General features: G+C 41.4%; 1 protein-coding gene across 1 annotated transcript; it reads right to left on the minus strand.

The window, feature by feature from the left end:
- Positions 1–1,179: 1,179 nt before the first annotated feature.
- DDX47 (DEAD-box helicase 47) lies at positions 1,180–20,676 on the minus strand. The gene is made up of 12 exons (XM_053557391.1): positions 20,582–20,676; positions 19,883–19,976; positions 13,056–13,244; positions 12,737–12,808; positions 12,403–12,521; positions 11,237–11,308; positions 10,938–11,054; positions 9,287–9,433; positions 8,644–8,781; positions 7,081–7,151; positions 6,020–6,149; positions 1,180–3,676 (listed from the first exon to the last, which is right to left on the minus strand). Exons 1-12 carry the CDS (start codon positions 20,654–20,656, stop codon positions 3,545–3,547), a joined length of 1,356 nt encoding a protein of 451 aa, XP_053413366.1. The 5' UTR covers positions 20,657–20,676; the 3' UTR covers positions 1,180–3,544.
- Positions 20,677–21,747: the final 1,071 nt, after the last annotated feature.

The following is a 21,747-nucleotide window of genomic DNA, read 5'->3' on the forward strand; positions in this document are numbered from 1 at the left end:
TCTCGAACTCCTCAGCTCAGGGGATCCACTTGCCTCAGTCTCCCAGAGTGCTAGTGTGAGCTACCGTGCCTGGCCAAGCTTCCTTTCTACTTCTACCTATCCAACCACTTTTGAAGATCTATCTCCTGTCTTCTCTACTGTCTTTATAACCAACTCTATCCACCTTTTCTATTCCACAGTGCAATCTTAACCCCAAAGAATGTAGCAGTCTTCAATCCACTTCATACGGGGTTGAAGTGTCACCCAAAAGTCATGTCTACTCAGATGACCCTATTTGGAAATAGGATCTTGGCAGAAGTAATTAGTTAAGACAAGATCATACGACATCAGGTGTCTTGTGTCTTTATGAGAAGGTCATGTGAAGACACAGACACACACGGCAGAAGGCCACATGAAGTGGAGCAGATTGGAGTCATGTTGCCACAGCCAAGGAACACCAAGAATTGCTGGCAACTAAGGAGCGACACTGGTTAGGAAGCTAGGAAGGATTCTTCTCTCCAGCTTCAGCTAAGCACAGCCCTGCTAACACCTTGATTTTGGACTTCTATTATGAAATCCAGGACTGTGAGAGAATAAATTCTTGTTTTAAACCACCCATCTTGTGGTACCTAGTACTTGTTTTCAGTAGCCCTAGGAAATTTTTTTTTTTTTTTTTTTGTAGAGACAGAGTCTCACTTTATGGCCCTCGGTAGAGTGCTGTGGCCTCACACAGCTCACAGCAACCTCCAACTCCTGGGCTTAAGCGATTCTCTTGCCTCAGCCTCCTGAGTAGCTGGGACTACAGGCGCCCGCCACAACGCCCGGCTAGTTTTTGGTTGCAGCTCAGCCGGGGCCGGGTTTGAACCCGCCACCCTCGGTATATGGGGCCGGTGCCTTACCGACTGAGCCACAGGCGCTGCCCAGCCCTAGGAAATTAATACACACCTCAGGAAGGCTTCAGCATCAAAACCTCACAACCGTGGCCTCAGAGGACAAAGGAGCACAAGGAATGGCTGATTAACAGCACCCACAGCTTTGTTCTCATACACTTACTGTTTTTAGAGACAAAGTCTCACTTTGTCATCCAGATAGAATGCAGGGGTGGGGTATAGTTCCCTCCAAGCCTCCACCTCCTGGGCTCTAGTGATCCTCCTGCCTCAGCCTCTTGAGTAGCTGGGAGTACAGATACATACCACCACATCTGACTAATTTTTTTATTTTTTGTAGAGATGGGTTGTCCAGGCTAGTCTCAAACTCCTGGTCTCAAGTGATCCTCCCACCTTGGCCTCCCAAAGTGCTAGGATTACAGGTGCGAGCCACTGCACCCAGTTTGTTGTCATTTACAAATGAGTCACATTTATTTGTTTTTGTGCCTCCTGCCCTTCACAGTGGCATCTGTGCTTTTTCTGTTTGGGATTCTAGTTTATGCTCTGGACCTATGAATATGCCTGAAGATACATCCACGCACATTTCTTCTATCGGTATCCTATCTTCTCATCCTAGCAAAGCATAATTATGCATATACATTAGAGACAGCAGTTTAAGCTTCAGAGCAGTGGTTTTTAACTTTTTTAGTCTCCCTAGAAATACGCATATACCTCAGGCATGTGAAAGTTCAGATATCCTTGAGGATAATTCCAATCTCCTCTTTACCCCTACTGGTACCCCAATTCAATTTCAACATGAATCTAAAGTCCCCCAGTGAGTTGTAACAGCAACTGGCTGACATAGAGGTGCTGTCCTAAGCCACCCTGGAGAGTCCCATCAGGAATATACTATGTAACTGGAGAATTAGTCCCAAGTGGGACAACTCATAACAGTCTCAAGTATAGCCTCACTCAACTATTTTTTTTTTGCAGTTTTTGGGCCGGGCCAGGTTTGGTATACGGGGCCGGTGCCCTACTTCCGCCCAACTATTCACCTCTTTTTGTTGTCTACTTCCTTTTGTTTGTTTTTGCAGTTTTTGGCCAGGGCGGGTTTGAACCCGCCACCTCTAGTATATGGGGCTGGTGCCCTACTCCTTTGAGCCACAAGCGCCACCTTTGTCGTCTACTTCTTTCTTCCTTTCCTTGTCCTCACTGCTTCCTGACTCCTCTGCCTTATCCTTTGTGCAAATGTACCATAACGAGCAGTAGTGAATTTAGAACAAACTAAACAACAGAACAAGCCACACACTGTATTTCCATTCATAACAAATGCCTTCTCCATAGCCACTGCTCTTGGGCTACACGGTGGTAGAAAGCACCTCATCCCTGTGTTTACAGAGATCTTCCTGCACTGAATAGTCCACCTCAGGGTCACCACAGGGAATTTACTGCCTGTGCTTTTCAGGTCTCACCAGATGCTCGGGAAAGTGCACTTTCCTTTATAATGTATATGACAAGTTTCTCTTCTATCAAACTCCACTCCCACACTTAATCCATCAGTGATTCTTAAGGTTTTTACCCTGGTTTAGCCACTCCAGACACACTCTCTTCTAATAAAATTGTTAGAGTCAACAAAAATTATTAGGTATCTTCGTGTGAGACGGCCCTGAGAACACAACATTGTTCAGGACTGGGAAGCCTGAAGTTGTTTGTGATTTGCGGCAACTCTCCCTTCTCCAGTCCCTACAGTGCAGGTGTCTACTTCCTCCCCAGGAGCTAAGGACCCAGCACTACAGCTCCTGAATTTGACCATCCAACAGATGGGGACAAAAGAGGGAAGAGAGCAGCCAATGGGCACCCGTGACAAGCGGATGAAATTAGGTGTTAGAAGTAACATACGTTTCTGATGCATACTGATTTTACTGTCATCACCTAGGATAAGAGTTCTACGTAGGAAACCAGTCCTTCTACCCACACGCTTATCCCAGGGAACAGAGAAGTGAATCTATTTATGGATGTGAAAGACCTCTGCAGTCTTACCGGGTTTTGCTCATCCCTCTCAAAAAAACACAACCTCTTCTAAGTAAGACTTCTCTTTCAAAGACATCCATCACTTGTTTCTTGATTTTTTTTTTTAATGTCATAAATGTTTATTCTAACTGAAGGAATTACCCATGTAACTGCCACTATCAATTCTGACTTACTAGCAAAATCTCACTTAAATTTATAAAGTTCTTCAACCCCAAGGTTTTTAAGGAGCATGAATCTTTTAAAAATAGTATTTAAAGTTATTGTTTCACGTTTGGTCTAACGAGGCATAAGCTGAGATGGCTTAAGTATCTCTTACAGACGTCCAAGCTTCTTTCCTTTTCCATTACAGGTCATGGGCTTCATCAACCTAGTCCTTGACTTGCAGCTAAAAAAGGTAAAAAGTCTGTGTGAAGTGACAGAAAGGCACACCTATTGATGCCACAGGCAAGGAATCAAAGCTGAGGAACAGTAACGGTCTCCACAGGAGTACTGTAAAAGTGATCCTGCAGTCAGGACACTCCAGGGAATGAGCGCTGAATTAGCTGAGCACATTCTGGCCATAACGCTGACAGATTCAGTCTGAGGAACTCTGTTGGCAGAGATGTCATTCTCTTCTTCAATTCTCTTTTACAGAAAAGAAAGCAGAATTCAAGTCTTCATAAAAGCGATTAGCGGCCTTTCCGTTTCTTCATTTTTCCTCCAGCCACCTTGTTCCTGACACCTAGAGCACCCTCTGTGTCATCATTGTCCCCAGCATCCTCTCGCGTGCGTTTCTTCTTTTCTCCATGTTCCCTTAACTCCTACCAGAAAACCCAAAGATGAGATTGAAAATGAATTACTGTCACTGAGACTAACACCTCGGAGTCCCCTCTCCTTAAGGCCAAGCACTAACTTCCTGATACCTGACATTAACAAAGGCTTAAAAAGACCCAACTCCAAATATATAAAAATGTTAATCTTATCAGTAATGAAAGCATGAAAATTAAAATAATAAGCTATATTTTCACGTGGCAGATTGGCAAAGATTCAAGAGAATGGTAATACCCAGTATTGTCCAAGGTGTGGGAAAAGTCATACATACTGTCACTGATATGTTAATATGCTATAACTTTTCTAGGGGGTGCAATTTAGCATTCTGTATAAATTCAAATGTTAACTGTACTCCTTAATGTAACAATTCTACTTCTAGAAGTTTATTCTAAAGAAACAAGATAAATATACAAAGCTGTACTTCCTCAGGTGTTCAACACAGTGCTAGTTAAGATAGAAAAAAACAACTGGAAAAAATCGTAACATCCATCAATGTAAATCACATTGGAATTCCTTTTGGCAATTATGAAATGACCACATGGATTTGTATTTGCTGAAACAGAAAAATGTTTTGTTTTTTTTTTGACCGGGGCTGGGTTTGAACCCACCACCTCTGGCATATGGGACCGGCGCCCTACTCCTTGAGCCACAGGCGCCGCCCCAAACAGAAAAATGTTAAAGATATATTAATTAGATAAAGTCCAATTATGGTTAAAGAAAGAAAAATAGCAAAATGTTATCAAGGGATCTCTGTGAGGAATGGTTTACATTTACTACTTAAATCTTTTCTGCATTTTTTTCCCAATGCACATGTAATACTTTTATAAACAAAAACACCAAATAAAAAATCGCAAGTAAGCTGAAAAACGAAAACAGTCTGTACCTCAGCTACTTAGAAAGTAACCAACGGGCAAAGTTTCTTCATCCTTCAGACTGTAACTCCAGAAAGTAAGCAGCACTTCCAAAGACTTTCCTCTAGAATCTTCTCATCACTACTGTTACTACTATGTACTATAAGCTGAATATCCCTTATCTGAAATGCTTGGGACCAGAAGTGTTTCAGATTTTAAATTTTTTCATATTTTGGAATATTTACACATATATAATGATAGCTCTTGGGAATGAAACCAAAATGCAAACATGAATTTCATTTATGAAATTCATTTATGTTTCATGCACTTTATACATATAGCCTGAAGATAATTTTATACAATTTTTGAGTAATTTTGCACATTAAAGTTTTGACTGCATTTTGACTACAACGCATCACAAGAGGTCAGGTGTGGAACGTGCTACTCATAGTGTCATATTGGTGCCCAAAAAGTTCCAGGTTTTGGAGCATTTTGCATTTCAGATTCTCATCTTTACTAGTAGCTATATAGTTTATATGTTGGCTTATCTGGTGCTCATAAAACCTGTAATGTGTTTGAGACAAGTATTATTCCCAATTTACAGGTTAGAAATTCAGTCCTAGAGATTGGGCAAATTGCCTAAGCTTATACAGTTCACAGATGGGTCCTCTGACCTCAAGTCCAATGGTTTTCTTGCCACATGGAATACATGAAGAGCAGTTGAGAATGTGATCGTTCTGCTCAGAAGGTCTGACTCAAAATCCCAATTCAATCCCTTAATTGTACGGTCTACAGCAAATACCTACCATCTCTGTGCCTTAATTTGTTCATGCTTTTTTTTTAAAGAGATGGAGTCTTGGCTTGGCCCCCATAGCTCAGTGGTTATGCCACTGGCCACATGCACCAGGGCTGGTGGATTCAAACCCAACCCGGGCCTGCTAAACAACAAGGCCAACTACAACAAAAAACTAGCTGAGCAATGTGGGGGGCGCCTGTAGTCCCAGCTACTTGGGAGACTGAGGCAAGAGAATCGCTTAAGCCCAAGAGTTTGAGGTTGCTGTGAGCTGTGACACCACGGCACTCTACTGAGGGTGACAAAGTGAGACTCTTGTCTCAAAAAAAAAAAAGATGGAGTCATGTTCTGTCACCCAGGCTGGAGTACAGTGGCATAATACCCCACTGTAACCTCAAATTCCTGGGCTCCATGGACTCCCACCTCAGCCTCCCAAGTAGCTGTGACTACAGACACAAGCCACCATGCTCAGCTAGATTTTAAAAATTTTTTGTAGAGATGGGGACTCGATATATTGCCCCATATATTGCCCCCCACCAATGTGGCCACTACCTCCTGGCCATAGTATGCTCATCTTAAATTTGAAATAAAGTAATCCTGAGGTCCTATAGTCTATTATGAGGACTAATACAATAAAGTGGCACACAATATCATTTGCATTGAAGCTGGTAAAAAAGAAAGTTATATACCATTCGGGCAAATCTTTGGGCTTCAGTCACACGTTCTGTCAACATCATAACCTCATCATCCTGTGTTGGAAAGACAGGAAGTTTCTTCCCAATTAAGTGTTCTATGCGTTGGAAGAGCTCCACATCATACCTAAGGAAGGAAAATTAGTGTAGCTTTAGTTGGCTAATAATCCAAATGTCTATGTATCCCAAGCTACATGACATTATATGATATGATGCAATATGAGCCACAGTTCTAAACAACACTGAAGATATTCTTTTTCTACATGCTGGTTAAGTGCAATCTTTGCACATGCCCCATTAGAAAATCATCCAAGGTATTCTTTTATTCACAGAAAACACTTAGGTCAGCGGTTTTCAACCTGTGGGTCGTGACCCCTTTTTAATAATGAAAATACACTGCGGCATTAGGAAGGTTGAGAACCACTGCCCTAGGTACACAAACATTTGTTTCTTAAGAAAAGAAATCAGAAGCAGTTATTTTAATATTTTCGAACTTGAGGCTGGGCATGGTGGCCCACGCCTATAATCCCAGCACTCTGGAAGGCTGAGGCAGGTGGATTGCTTGAGCTCAGGAGCCTGAGACCAGCCTAAGCAAGAGTGAGACCCTCATCTCTACTAAAAATAAAAAAACTAGCTGGGCATTGTAGTGGGCACCTATAGTCCCAGCTACTTGGGAGGCTGAGGCAAGAGGATCATTTGAGCCCAAGAATTTGAGGTTGCTCTGAGCTATGATGCCAGGGTACTCTACCCACACCAGAAAAAAAAACCTTTCTGACTTGAGAGGAAGATCATTGCTCTCCAGCTCTAGCAGTTAAAAAAAATAATAGTTACCAATTCATATGCTTCCATATGCCAAATCTATACTAACTCTTTCACATATATTAATTTCACCAAAACTAGACAAGTATTATTTCCATTTTATAAATACAAATGTGAAAACCAAGATGACAGAATTGAAGTGACTAGCAGAGTATGTGGTAGAGCTAGCTTCCCAGTCAGTGGCTCCATGTTCTGCCCTTTTTTCTACAGTGTTCTGCCCCCAGAGGTGATTTACTTACTGTGTGACAAAAGTAATAGCCTTTCCAGAGCGCCCAGCTCTAGCTGTTCGACCTACTCGATGGATATAATCCTGAAAAAAAAAAAAAGGGTAAATAAATTTAAGTTATATAGATAAATAAAAAACTACGTATATAAAATTGCAGCAGCCCGTATAGCCTATGGCTAGGAGGAGTGAGAGTTATAAGAAATACCTGTATAGCTCGATAATGGAACACCTTAATGGAAAGGGCATGGAGAGGGATTTAGCTCTCCTAACAAGCATGAGAGCTCCCGAGATGAGAGCAGTGGTGAATCAGCAGTCTCTACATCTGTGGTGGTGTTGAGAGGCACGAGATCAGCCTTATATTAGGCTGGAGAAGGCAGTTGGGAGCATGCACATTCTATCACCGACCTGCTTACTCTGACTCTGTCTCCTCTCTTGCCTGCAGAACGCCAGAATGGCGTCTCTCTGCTGAAGATTACCAAGCTCTGCTAAACACTAAGATCTATCCATTTTAAGACTGCTTTACTCTTAAGACACCTCTCTCTCTTTCCAACTAAAGTAGATAGCCCTCAGGCACCTAAGAGAAATTGTTCCTGAGCAAGGTAACTTAGCGGTCCGCGTCCAGAACCTAGTTAAGCCAGGCCCAAGACCTGGCCAGTCCTGGGTCCTGATAAGTGGTGTCAGAAATGAGATGTGACACAAAATCTTGCTGCAAAGCTTTGAAAAAAAAGATTCATGTCGTAACATGCAGAAAACAGCCTGGGTGATTTGAGAAAAATCTACTTCATCTTTACAGCACACAATTGATCCAATGCTTCCCCTTCTTTCATAAAGAGACAAATCTACAAAGCATGTTTACATGGTAACGGGCAACATTAAAACAAAAAGCACTGGTTACTGAGGCAGACCTGGTAAAAACAGCTCTGCCTTTACCATATTATCTGCAAATCACAAAACCTCTCTGAACCTTAGTTTCTATCTATAATACAGGGATAGAAATACAGTAACTCTGACACAAATATAAAGTTACTGTGAAAATCAAATGACATAGAAGCTTTTCCACAGCAGTTAAATACAAAGCCAAGAGATACATCAGCTCTAATCCACCAGCAATTCTATCATCTCCAGGAGAAATTTGGTAATATCTGAAAACATTTCTGGTTGTCGCTACTGGAAGAGTACGTGATACTGTCATCCAGGAATGCTGCTAAATATCCTACAATGCAAAGAACAACTCCCACAACAAAGAATTTGCCAGCTCAACACATTAATAATGCCAAGGTTGAAAAACGCTTACATACACTAAGAAGGAATGACAGAAATCAGCACAAGCCATACCTGCCTCTTCTGCCTGGGAGCATCTAATAACTCTCCTTGGCTACCTTCCTTCCATTTACTAATGTTATGTGCACAAGCATATGCAGGATGATCAGAATGAATAAATCAAGAGTTTTCTTGGGTTGTGACACTTAACTTATCATGGACCAAAAAAACTATGTTGTAACTAAGGAAAGGGAGAAAATATTCCGGTAAGAAATAAATTGTGGGACTAGAAAGTCAAGGTAGTTACAGGACTCACTTTGGAATGTGTAGGAATGTCAAAGTTGACAACTACATCCACGTGGGGTATGTCCAAACCTCGGCTTGCAACGTCGGTCGCTAGAAGAATGGAACGAGCCTTTGCCTTAAATTTATTAAGGGATCCCAAGCGCTTACTCTGAAATAATGAAAAAGAAATGAGAAGAACTTTAATCTTGGAAAACTAAGGAATCTTGGCCTACAAAACTTACAAACAGATATAAATTAAAAAAAATTTTCACCCTAAGTCCAGAATGGGGCTTCCCAGGTCAAAACAGAAGTTACCAGCAACAAAAAATATTAAAGACTATATAGGGATATTTAATATAGGGATTATTTAACATCATAGAAAGATAATTGGGAAATACTTTATTAAAAGTCTTTAGAGACCAGAGAATCACTAGTACCACTAGGGCTGAACAAATAAAATCAACAGATGGCAACCAGACAGCTACCTTTGAAATATGCATTCTACTTTGAGCCTCCTACTATCCTGAAAGATGGAAGTTAAGTATCCAGAGCAACACTTCAAAGCTTATAAAACTAGAACAATTATGGAAACTTACGTCCTTATTATATAAATCTACTGTCATAAAGTTTGTCTTTCTCCTTTGTTCATGGTTAATATGCCAAAGAATCCTTACCTGACTCATCTGTCCATGGAGGGGGATGGCAGTGAATCCAAGATTTCGGAGTAGCAAAGCTGTTCTCTGAGTATAGTTACAGGTGCTACAGAATATCATAAAGGAGTTTCCAGCCAATTCATTTAAAATATAGACCAGGTAGGTATCCTAGGTTATAAACCCAAAACAATATATGTAACTGAAATAGAAGGATTAGAGACACCTGACATATACATTAAGTAAAGACTAAGCCTGTAGGTGCTTCTCAGCTATCCCTAGACCCCTACCTGCCAGCTTTGTTCTTGTCAACCAGTTGTCACCTGTGTGAACCATGCATTCCCCTTCCATTTAGCCTGAATCCTGACACATGGAAATCTGTCCTCAGCAAACAGGAAAAGTCCTTACATCAAAGCACAAAACTGAGGTCCCTGTCCTAAATAAAGGTGTAGGATAAGATTTAGAAAAAACATATCCTACATCAAGCACACAAAGTGAGCTCAATGTGAGTTTAAAATGACTTTTCTTCCAGAGGCTTAAGGGACCTGGGCCCCCCTGGGACACACATGGAGTTGGCTGCCCTGGAGTTAAAATTCCACAAGCCATTCTCTGAAGCTGTGCACCCTGTGAAGCCTGAGATCAAAGAGCATGCCGCCCTTCCTCAGAGATACGGGCCAGAGGGTTGACGTATGTTTACAACATATTGTCAGAGGTCTATAGGTGCTCTGCCCTGAGGAAAAGACACAGTCATTACTTCATACTGAGTAAACTGAGTAAATGCTTGAAGATATTCTTCCATTAACTCTGTTCCCCTGTGGCTACTTTCTTCTTTATGATTTTGTTTACACACCTACCCAGAGATTAGTCAGTGTCTAGAAGAAGTTTACTATAAAAGTGATTGTGTTGGGCGGCGCCTGTGGCTCAGTGAGTAGGGCGCCGGCCCCATATGCCGAGGGTGGCGGGTTCAAACCCAGCCCCGGCCAAATTGCAACAAAAAAATAGCCGGGCGTTGTGGCAGGCGCCTGTAGTCCCAGCTGCTCGGGAGGCTGAGGCAAGAGAATCATGTAAGCCCAAGAGTTAGAGGTTGCTGTGAGCTGTGTGATGCCACGGCACTCTACCTGAGGGCGGTATGTGAGACTCTGTCTCTACAAAAAAAAAAAAAAAGTGATTGTGTTGATGTGGTAACAGGATATTTCCTTTTTAGTTGATTTCAGATAGGTAAATTGAGGTAATGGTGAAACTAATAGATAATAGATTAAGTGTGTATGTGACTAGAAAGGTATAAAATCAAACCCCTAATAAAGATCTTCACTACACGCCATGTCATCTCATGTAGTCTGTTTCTTAATTTAATAATTACAGGAGCAAGTTTACACCCATGGCAAAACTGCTGTTCGTTCGTGTCCCCGGTCATGCAACATAAAGGCCACATAATAAGCAGAAATAAAACTACCTCATGGATGGGAAGGAATGATCATATGATTACATCATGACTTCATGACTGGTTTAATACGTTGTGAATTCCCAGGATGTTTGACTTAGTGATAAACATAAGCACAAAACACACTCTACAGCAAACTCCAATCTGCAGCACAGCTCTTAGCTAATCAAGAGTGTGACACATTTTGGTGAAAAGGGGAGGTAGAGACAAGAATGGTCAAAGTAAACATTTTACCTTGAATTTAGAAGGAATAAAAAGATAGTATTGCTGTAATTTCTCAACTGTCTGGTATTTAGAGGAAACAGCACATTTCACAGGATTCTTCAGAGCTGCTCGCTGAAGCTTTTGCACCTGAAGAAAGAAAATCCAAAATAGCACACTGATTCCCAAATGCTTTTTGTTATTTTTACTTATTGTTACTATTACTATTATTGATTTTATGTATTAATTTTTTTTTTTTTCTGAAATTCTTCCAGATCCTGATATGTATCAATTTCTATAAAGAAGAAAACAGAAATCCTGGCAAATTTCACCTTCTTGGTCATGGTAGCAGAGTAGAGAAATGTTTTCCGATCTCGGGGAATCACTTTGAGGATCTTGTCAACCTAAGGCACAAAGGAAAGAATACAAATACGACATTTAGACCGGACACCTGCAAAATCTCTAGATAGTGAAGGAGGTTAGAGACTAACAAACTAAACACACCATAACGGGGATCTGGGACTCAAAAATGCAATTCCATTCAGCTACAATTTACACAGTATTTACTTTTTGACACCATACCAGATGTTAGCAAAAAACCAACACATTCGCAGAAAAGAAAAGTTTAAATTAATAGGTTAAAGCTAACTTAAAAGTCCAGAATACATATTAATCAACTAAATAAGCCAGGATGATGGATCATCAAAGAAAATAAAGATATTACAAGGTACATTTTAAAGTATAAATCAAATAAAATGGAAAAGAAAACGTGGTTTGGATCTTTCTCGTCACTGAAGACAGTCAAACTACCTTCTAAAGAGAAGAGGGCGCTGAAGAACTGCAATGGGAAGAGCAATAATGACAAAGGCAGCGGGACGCTGAAGTTAAGTGATACTGATGGCTGCTCTGCACAGAATAAATGCACAGCGCACCAAATTTTAAACAGGGACTTTGAGATGCCCTGAGAGTAAGAATGAAATTGAGATATGAGGACAAATGATGCCAGTACATGGTGGGGGTAGGAGGAATGGGGGAGGGGAGAGAGGGAACGAGGGAGGGGTGTGGGACCATGGTGTGTGACACACCTCTTGGGACTGGGACACTATTAATAGAGGGACTTCACCCAACAAACACAAGCAGTATAACCTGGCTCATTGTACCCTCATGATTCCCCAACAATAAAAAAAATAATAATAATAAAGAGGCTCTGCACATGTAGCTAAGTGGTTACAGCGCCAACCCCATACACCAAGGCTGGTGGGTTCAAACCCGACCCAGGCCTGCTAAACACCAATGATAACTGCAACAAAAAATAGCCAGGCATTATGGCAGGCACCTGTAATCCCAGCTACTTGGGAGGCTGAGACAAGACAATCACTTAAGCCCAAGAGTTTGAGGTTGCTATGAGCTGTGATGTCATAGCACTCTAACATGGGCAACTGAGTGAGACTCTGTCTCAAAATAAAATAAAATAAAATGAATGAAATTGAGAAATCACCTCTGTCTCAAAATCCATGTTCAATATTCGATCAGCTTCATCCATGACCAAGTATTTGAGAGCTCTTAAGTTGAAGCCTTTTGTATTTTCCAGATGGTCAATTAGTCGACCAGGAGTTGCTATCAAGAAAGGTTGAAGAAAAGTACAATGTTTCAGAACAAGGACAAAAAAAAAAAAAGAAATAAAATTGTCTACTCCCCCCAACCAAAAAATCTAAGATATTAAAAAAAATGGAGTTATAAAAACCTGTTCCTCAGAGTCTTTTCACCCAACCTTGGTAGATTTTTTCCCAATTCATCATCACTAGGGTCTTTTACTTTTGCCAGTTACTCACCAATTATTATATGTGGTTTTTTTGCCAGGGCCAGAGATTGAGACATTGAATCAATTCCACCCACAATCACAGCTATAGAAATAAAAAGAACATAGAAATAAGACCCTTAATTATTTGTCATAGTCCACTGAACATCAATGAAAGCCAATGCTAGATGTCTATTTAATACTTAAATTTGTTCTTCCCTTACAATTAATACTTTTCCCAAAGCTAAAATACATCTTTAGGTCAATAACTTATGCTAGTAATTCTTTCCTCCATCCTCCTTTCACACTCATTCTGCAACCTGTGTAGGATTTCCCACCTCGCAGACACTTACCACACTGCACTCCAATAGAGGACCCCAGGGCTTCAAACTGCTCTGAGATCTGAAAAGCCAGCTCGCGAGTGGGAGTGAGAACGAGAGCAAATAAACGCTGGGGTGTCTCCAGCAGCGCATTCAGAATGGGCAAAGCAAAAGCCCCTGTTTTTCCAGAGCCGGTTTCTGCTAGCCCAATGATATCACGACCTAGAAAAAAAAGAAAAGGCTTAATACCAAAGAAATTCTCTCTGCACTATTTCCACATTTTCTATAATGACACAATGCTGGGCACAAAGTAAACAATAAACAAACAGTGAATAAACTGGGGAGAGAGGAACTTGAATAGACAAAAAAGACTAGGTCTCTGCCTTAGACAAGCTCAAAATCCAGTGGTGAAATAAGCAAATACACAAATACATTACAATGTGATAAAGGCTTGAACATAGGCCCCTATAAAATACAACGAGAACACAAAGGAAGGAGTAACTTACTACCCTGGAAGAGTCAGAAAAGGCAAAGAGAGGTGATAAGCAAATTAAATCTGGGACCAAAGAAGTGAAGGAAGGCTCTTCCCGTATGAGGAAAGAGGATGAAGGCTTTAAAGAACACAGCACACGTAAGGAAGGGTGAGAAGTGCAATGTAGCTGCAACGTGCAAGTGTTGGGGGGAAGGGACTAGATGAGAACTCTTAGGTCTACCTAAGAAATTCTCTCTGCACTAGGATGAATTAGGATGAAAAGAGGAAACAACATTGTAAAACAAAGGGAAAGGAACCAGGAAAAGAAACTGAGAAAGAACAGCTAGAAAAACAGAAGAAAATGCTGTCTTGAAATGAGGAGGAAGAGAGCTTCAGGAAAGTATTAGGCCAGGTATGGTAGCTGACATCAGTAATCCTAGCACTGGGGGAGGATGAGGCAGGAGGATCTCTTGAGGCTAGGAACTCAAGACCAGCCTAGGCAACACAGTGAGACCTCATCTTTACAAAAATGAGGAAAATTAGCCAGGCGTAGGAGCACGTGCCTAACTACAGTCCCAGCTACTCATGAGGTTGAAATGGGAGGATCACTTGCACCCCACAGTTTGAGAATGCAGTAAGCTATGATAATGCCACTGCACTCCAGCCTGAGCATCAGAACAAGACTCAGTCTCAAGAAAAAAAGAAGAAAAAGAAGAAAGAGAGAGAGAGAAAAGAGAATGATCAGTTGTGTTCAGTCACTGATGAACAGACTTTTACTAGCCATCTCTTAACATTAATCACTTAAACCAGAATCTGTAATGCCTGATCAGACAGTGTATTCTATTGAATTCTACCCTTTATTTAGCCTTCTATTCATTAACGTTAGTGTTTTCCATTCAGAAGTATATACACAGATGTGAAGTACAAGTCAGACTAATGGCCTAATTTATATTATAAAGATTATATGAACAAATGACAATCCAGAAATAAAATCTCTCATTTATCTTATTTTAATGTTTCCCCTACTGTAGGGCAAATGACAATGAATTGCAACAGCACCTACCTATTTGAGAAATAAAGACCAATGTAAGCTAATGATTTCCAAAGGTTTTTATCCCCCAACTTTTTGCAGATTCTGCCTTCCCTGCTTGTGTACCACAACATGCCTTCGGGAACTTGGGTGAGGGAGGGAAGATTTGTTCTCCTTTTTTTTTCATTAAGGCAAATCTTAACATTTCAAAAGAGAACACAAGAAAGATTTAGGGGCTCGGCGCCCATAGCTCAGTGGTTATAGCACCAGCCACATAACTGGGGTTGACGGGTTCAAGCTGGGACACTGCCTGCTAAACAACAATGACGACAACTACAGTTAAAAAAAAAATAGCCAGGCATTGTGGCAGGCACCTGTAATCCCAGCTACTTGGGAGGTTGAGGCAAGTGAATCACTTGAGCCGAAGAGTTTGAGGTTGCTGTGAGCTAGGACACCACGGCACTCTACCAAGGGTGACAAATTTTGAGACTGTCTCAAAAAAAAAAAAAGATTTAGGGAAGTGGCTCGATTCATGAAGCAGTGAGCAATGCCTACAGCCAACCTGCGTTGCTTTCAGGATTTTTGAGTCCCTCAGGTAAACACCCAGATTGTGAAACTGATAAATTTTTCTACACATCTCCATTCTTCCTCTCAAAACCTCTAAACCTTTTCAGACTTAACATCTGTACAGAATATATCTAAATGTATAAACTCCATGAGCACAGAAAAAATTTTGTCCTATCTACCTGCCACATTGCTAACACCAAACATCAGTATCTGGAAGCCATTAATGAACTGTCTGCAATTCCTAGAAGATAATTCTAAGGGATATCTGAAGTGTAAAGAAACTTAATGCATGAAGTATGAGAAGAAAATCATTCTCAAGACCATCAAAATATTTCTGATCTCTCCACAGTAACACTGATAACAGATTACAAACACAGGTTTTATGTTCCAATTCTAGCGCTAGCAATAATTAGTTATGTGATTCCAGCCATGGGACTTAACTCTCTGAGCCTCAATTTCCTCACCAGCAAAATAATCATCCCTACCTTTCAGGGCTGTTATAAGGTTTAAGAACAGACAACTCAGGACTCAGTAACTTTACAGAACTAAGATCAGTGCTAGTTCCAAATTAAAATTTAACAGAACAAATAGCAACCAAAACATATTATTTGAATTGCTTGCTTAAAACCAGAATCTAGATTTAAATGAGCCATTTGTAAGCTATTTATTAGAAGGACAGCCCAAGAATAAGAATAAAGACATGTTCCATGCGGATGTCATTATTCATCTCAGTTCCTAGTAGTCTTCCACAGACCCCTATTCTTCTCTGCATCAACTCAAATTTTGAATGAAAACATTAGAATACTTTTAGAATTATTACCACCTAATAAAAGTCAAAGTGTACCAATCCTTCTTACCATTTGAAAGCAACTCTGTAAGCCAAACATGGTGGCATGCACCTGTAGTCCAGCTAATTGGGTGGCTAAGGTGGGAGGATCCCTCAAGTCCAGGAGTTGGAGGGCTGTGGTGAACTATGATGGTGCCACTGCACTCCAGGCTGGGTGGCAACACCAGACTGTGTCTCAAAAAAAAAAAAAAAAGAGGAAAGGGAAGGGAAGAGAAAGGGAAAAAAAAGAAGAAGAAAAAGAAAAGAAAGAGACTCTGGGGACTGCTGTTACTTCTTTCCCACCAAGGGCCTGTACAGAGTCCTCATCCTCTGAACTTCGCTGCATAGTTAGAAGTGTTTACTATCCTCTCCGTGAACTACTCTCCCTTACCTTTTTTTTTTGAGACAGAGTGTCTCACTCTACCCTTGGTAGAGTGCTGTGGCATCACAGCCGGTGGCATCACAGCTCACAGCAACCTCAAATTCTTGGGCTTCAGCCAGCAGTTCTCAACCTGTGGGTCGCAACCCACAGGAACTGCATTAAAGGGCTACAGCATTAGAAAGATTGAGAACCCCAGGCTTAAGCCATTCTCTTGCCTCAGCCTCCCAAGTAGCTGGGACTATAGGTGCCCACCACAACCCTTAGCTATTTTTTTGTTGTTGTTGTTTCGTTTTTTTTTAGCTGGCCTGGGCCGGGTTTGAACCCACCAGCCTTGGTGTATGTGGCCAGGGCCCTAGCAAGCTATGGGCACTGCCTCCCTTACCTAATTTGTGTGAAACTATACCCTCCTGACTTTTGATCCCTACTCAATCTTCCAATTCTTTTTGTTATCTCACAACCTTGTTTGGGAATCTCATGTACTTTCAGTTTCAGCTACAAACTTTCTTTGGACAGAGCATCTACAGCCAATTCTGGCCTCTTAATAAAATTCTAATCCCTAGATTCCAACTGTGTATTTTTCTTTCTATTTTCTTTTATTCTTCCCCTGCTTCACAAGTATAAAGACGAATAAAAGTTGTATATATTTATTAATACAATGTGATATTTTGACATATGTACACAATGTGAAATAATTAAATCAAGCTAATAAACATATTCATCACCTCACATACTTATCATTTTTGTGATAAGAACATTTAAAATCAGGGTGGCGCCTGTGGCTCAAGGAGTAGGGCGCCGGTCCCATATGCCGGAGGTGGTGGGTTCAAACCCAGCCCAGGCCAAAAAAAAAAAAAAAAAAGAACATTTAAAATCTATTCTCATAGCAATTTTCTTTTTTTTTTGCAGTTTTTGGCCGGGGCCAGGTTCAAACCTGCCACCTTGGTATATGGGGCCGGCGCCCTACCCACTAAGCCACAGGTGCTGCCCTCTCATAGCAATTTTCAAATATACAAAACATCATTAAGTACACCATGCTGTACAATAGATCTTCAGAATTTATTCAATCTATCTGAAACTTTGGACTCCTTGACCAATATCTCATTTTCCCCTCCCCCAACAGTGTATTAGACAACTCCATCTCATTGATACCTGAAATCAATTATTTCCAATTGAACTCATCTTTCCTCTATTTTTTTTCTAGAGTCAGGGTCTTCCTATGTTGCCCAGGCTGGAGTACAGTGGCTATTCACAGGCACAATCCCGCTACTGATCAGCATTGGAGTTTTGACCTGCTTCCTTTCCAACCTGGGCCAGTTCACCTCTCCCTTAGGCAACCTAATCGCCTCCCCACACTCCCAGAAGGTCACTATAATGATGCTGAACTTAGTACAGACACCCAATAGGTGTAGTGTACTATCGCCCAGAACTCCTGGACCCAAGCAGTCTTCATGCCCCAGCCTCCTGAGTAGCTGGGACTACAGGCGTGTGCCACAGTGTCCAGCTGAACTCATCTTTCCTGAATTTTTTTTCTTTCTATGTTGCCTTTTTAATATCAGTGTAGACCAAAAATACGTCCTAAATATGCAGCTCTATACTTTTTTTTTTTTTTTAAGTTTTTGGCCAGGGCTGGGTTTGAACCCACCACCTCTGGTATATGGGGCCAGCGCCCTACTCCTTTAAGCCACAGGCACCACCCTATAAACTTTTTTTTTTTTTTTTTTTTTGAGAAAGAATCTTACATGTTGCCCTTGGTAGAGTGCTGTGGCATCATAGCTCTCAGCAACCTCAAACTCTTGGGCTCAAGTGATTCTCTTGAGCCTCAGCCTCCCGAGTAGCTGGGACCATGGGCACCCGCCACAATACCCAGCTATTTTTAGAGACAGGGTCTCGCTCTTGCTCAGACTGGTCTTGAACCTATGAGCTCAGGGCAATCCACCAGACTTGGCCTCCCAGACTGCAAGGATTACAGGCATAAGCTACTGTGCCCATCCTAACCTAAAAATTTGACAATAATCTTATATTTTCCTACTCTTTGCCTAACAGGTTGTAAAATCACAATGATTCTTTTTCTATCACTTTCTTGTTCATTCTACCATTACCTTGCCCATTACTTATTGCCAAAATTATTGCAATGACCTCCTAATTGGCTTCCCAATCTCCAGTCTCTTATCTCTAAATGATCTTACATAGTAATAAGATTAATCTTTACATCAAATAACCAGTAACTATTTATGGCAGACACAAATAGAATTATGCAAAATAAGTCTAAACCCTTTTCCACACGACAGCTTTTCAAACATTAAAGCCAGAAATTATCACATCTTACCCCCTCACTCTTCTCCAGAACTGCATTCAGTTTCTTAACTATTGGTGACTATTTTTGATACTATACATACTCACTGCCCCTCAGTTGGTCCCTGAAAACTGTGGCCCCCAGACCTAAGCAATACAGTATTTGAGGTGTGTTCTAATCAACACAAAGGACTGTTCTCTATAGTGCTATTCCAGGTGGCTCTTAATCTGGGATTCTAGAGAGAGAAATTCAGGGTGGGGAGAAAGGAGGGTCTTGAACTCTCTGAAATTATATATGACAAGTTTTATGTAAAGACATACTTGCATGTTTTTTAAGGGGGAATAAATCTTTTATTTTCGATTCTCAAAGGGATAAAGGACCTCAAAAATGTCACTCCCCTCTTACAGTAATGTAGCTATGATTACATTCACTTTTTATGAGGATCTTAATGAACTTTAACGAAGACCTCTGGTTCTCTTTTACCACTGATCCTAATCCTGTAAAGTTAGGACTTTAGGAAATCTAAGAGCAAGACTTTACTTCTATTCCTATTACAGTTGGTCCTGTTTCAGTCCCACTGGTTATCAAGCAGCACTTTAATCATATTTTTGCAAATCTGATAAACACACCTCACAGCATGAGCTCCCAACTCCTCTAGGCACACATAGATATTCGTGTAAGTGTGCATCTACTGATCAGTAATTTCTAACAAATTTCTGATTAGTATACTTTAATCCAGTGCTTCCTTAAAGTCAGCCTTAATAGTCATAGATAGTTCAAGGAACTGAACTATCCATGGCAGAGAACAAACCACTTCAGCTATTAATTTAGAAAGTAAGCTCAGACTGAGTGCAGCAGCTCATGCCTATGAACCTGGCACTTTGGGAGGCCAAGGCAGTGGGAGGATCACTTAAGGCCAGGAGTTTGAGACCAATCTGAGTAACATAGCAAAGGCCTATGTCTATAAAAAATAGAAAAATCAGCTGGGGTAGGCTGAGGCAGAAGGGGATTGCTCAAGCCCAGGAGTTTGACACTGCAGGGAGCTGTGATCGCATCACTGCATTCTAGCCCAGGTAACAGAGCAAGACCCTGTCCTTTCGCCCCCAAAAGAAAGTAAGCTCAGTAAATCTGAAGAATGACTGACTTTTTCAAAAGCCAAGAAGCCCCAAAGTCATATCTTTAGTGATTATATCTTAATTTCACTTAAGTATGAAAACAATAGTTCTCAAAAGTGCTAAGTATAACTTCAAATTAAAACTATACCAGGTCCCATTTTTAATTTCAACCTACCTTGTAAGGCCAAAGGAATAGCTTCGATCTGTATCTTGGTGGGCTTTGCCCATCCCAACTGGTCACAAGCTTCACACAATACATCTGTTACACCCTTAGAATTCAGAAAAATATACCTTAGCAAAGGACAGCACATCCCCACCTCCCTCCTATTTAAATGACTTTGTCAGAGCCATCTTGCTAGTTACATGGACAGCCCTTATGCCTAACTGAACAGATACTTAGCGTGCACCCCCCCAACCTACTCTTTATGAGCACCACTGCCAATAGCCCCAGACTTAATGAACACATACTACCACCAGGACCAAGGTCAGGTGCTTTACATACATTACTTGATTTAACAGTCACAGTTCTAGGAGGTAAATTATTATCCCAAATTTTGAGATGCATTAAGTGAAAAACAGGTGACTTGCCTATAGTTAAGTAAGTGGGTCAAAATTCAAAAGCTCCCGCTTAAAAAGACCTATTTACTATCTGTACAACCTCCTCGACAAATATAAACGTTGCCACACTAAGTGGAAAACAGGGTAAATGGGGGCTCTCGTAACCCGTCAATCCTCCCACCACCCAAACTCCGAGCACGTCCGCAACCCGAGCTTCTGAAATTCTGGCCTAACCTAAGTTAGGATTTCAGAAAACCAAGCCCTGCCTGAGCCTAGCTCCAGAGTACAAAAAGAAGTCAGCGTCATCCATTCTCACCAATTCTTTAAATGTTTTAATTTCCTCCTCCTCCACTGCCGGCTGGGGGTCTCCATGCTCCTCGGGGGCAGCCATCTTGTCCGTGGGTGTCCGGAAGTGCGTCACCGCAAGCGGGACTCTGGGAAATGTAGTTTTAGTTCTTCCCAGACGGCGTGTCCTGGGCGCCCCCTGCGGGCTTGCCGGGGTTTGCACCCTCCAGCTCCCCGGGTCGGGCCACGAAAAGTTAGCGACCCACCTTAATGTGTGCACTTGTGCCGTTGAGCCAGGGCAGAATGGGCTGATGACCAGGGCCTCCAGCTGACCTCTAGTTCCCCTTTAAAGTGGCTTCTTTACCTGCGTCGCCCATAATGTTCTCAACTTTTCTAACCATAGAACGGAATGATAACACAATAACATTTATTTGTTATTTCATTCATTTATTCAATAATGTTGATAGCCCACCATATGCTAGGGTGTGCTAGAAACCCCGTGAACAGACAGCGTCCCCTGCCCTGGTGGATAGAAGACGGATTATTATCATAGATCATTTTAAATCGTGAAAAGTGCTGTGATGTCACAAACGTAAATAAAAATGACAGTTACTGGGGGAGGGTGGGTTATGGGGATAGCTGCAAGATTGGGAAGGCCTCTCTTGAGGCAGTGATATTTGCGCTAAAATTTCACTGATGAGCAAAAGAAAACTCTTTTACCAGCTCAGGAGACCGTTATTGCAGGCTGAGGGAACTCCAGTTACAGAGCCCCTGATGCCAGGGAAGCTGCTGTGGAAATTATGGGCCACTGAAGTATTTTGTGTTGCACGCCCAGTGCCCAGCACGCGCCCTCCAGTGGCCGGTCATCCATGTTCTCCCACTGCCGAGTGTCTGAGGCAGCACTATTCCTGGAGATGGGCAGGTGGAGGCAATGCAGTGTCCATCAGTGGGCAAGTGGATAGTTTAAATGTGTACCCAGTATGTACAAGCATGCTGTTAACAATATAGTTAGATCTCTGGAATATATTCCTCTTAGTAAAGTGTCTCAAGGATGGGGGAAAAAGTATCCATTGTACTCAATACTATTATGAAACCAATATGTAAACACTTACACATTCATACACAATAATAAAGTAAAAAGATAGTCCAGTTGTATGTGGCTGAGGTGCCAGCCACATAAACCTAAGCTGGTGGGTT

Source organism: Nycticebus coucang, chromosome 12 (genome assembly GCF_027406575.1).
Source record: "Nycticebus coucang isolate mNycCou1 chromosome 12, mNycCou1.pri, whole genome shotgun sequence".
NCBI lineage: Eukaryota > Metazoa > Chordata > Mammalia > Primates > Lorisidae > Nycticebus > Nycticebus coucang.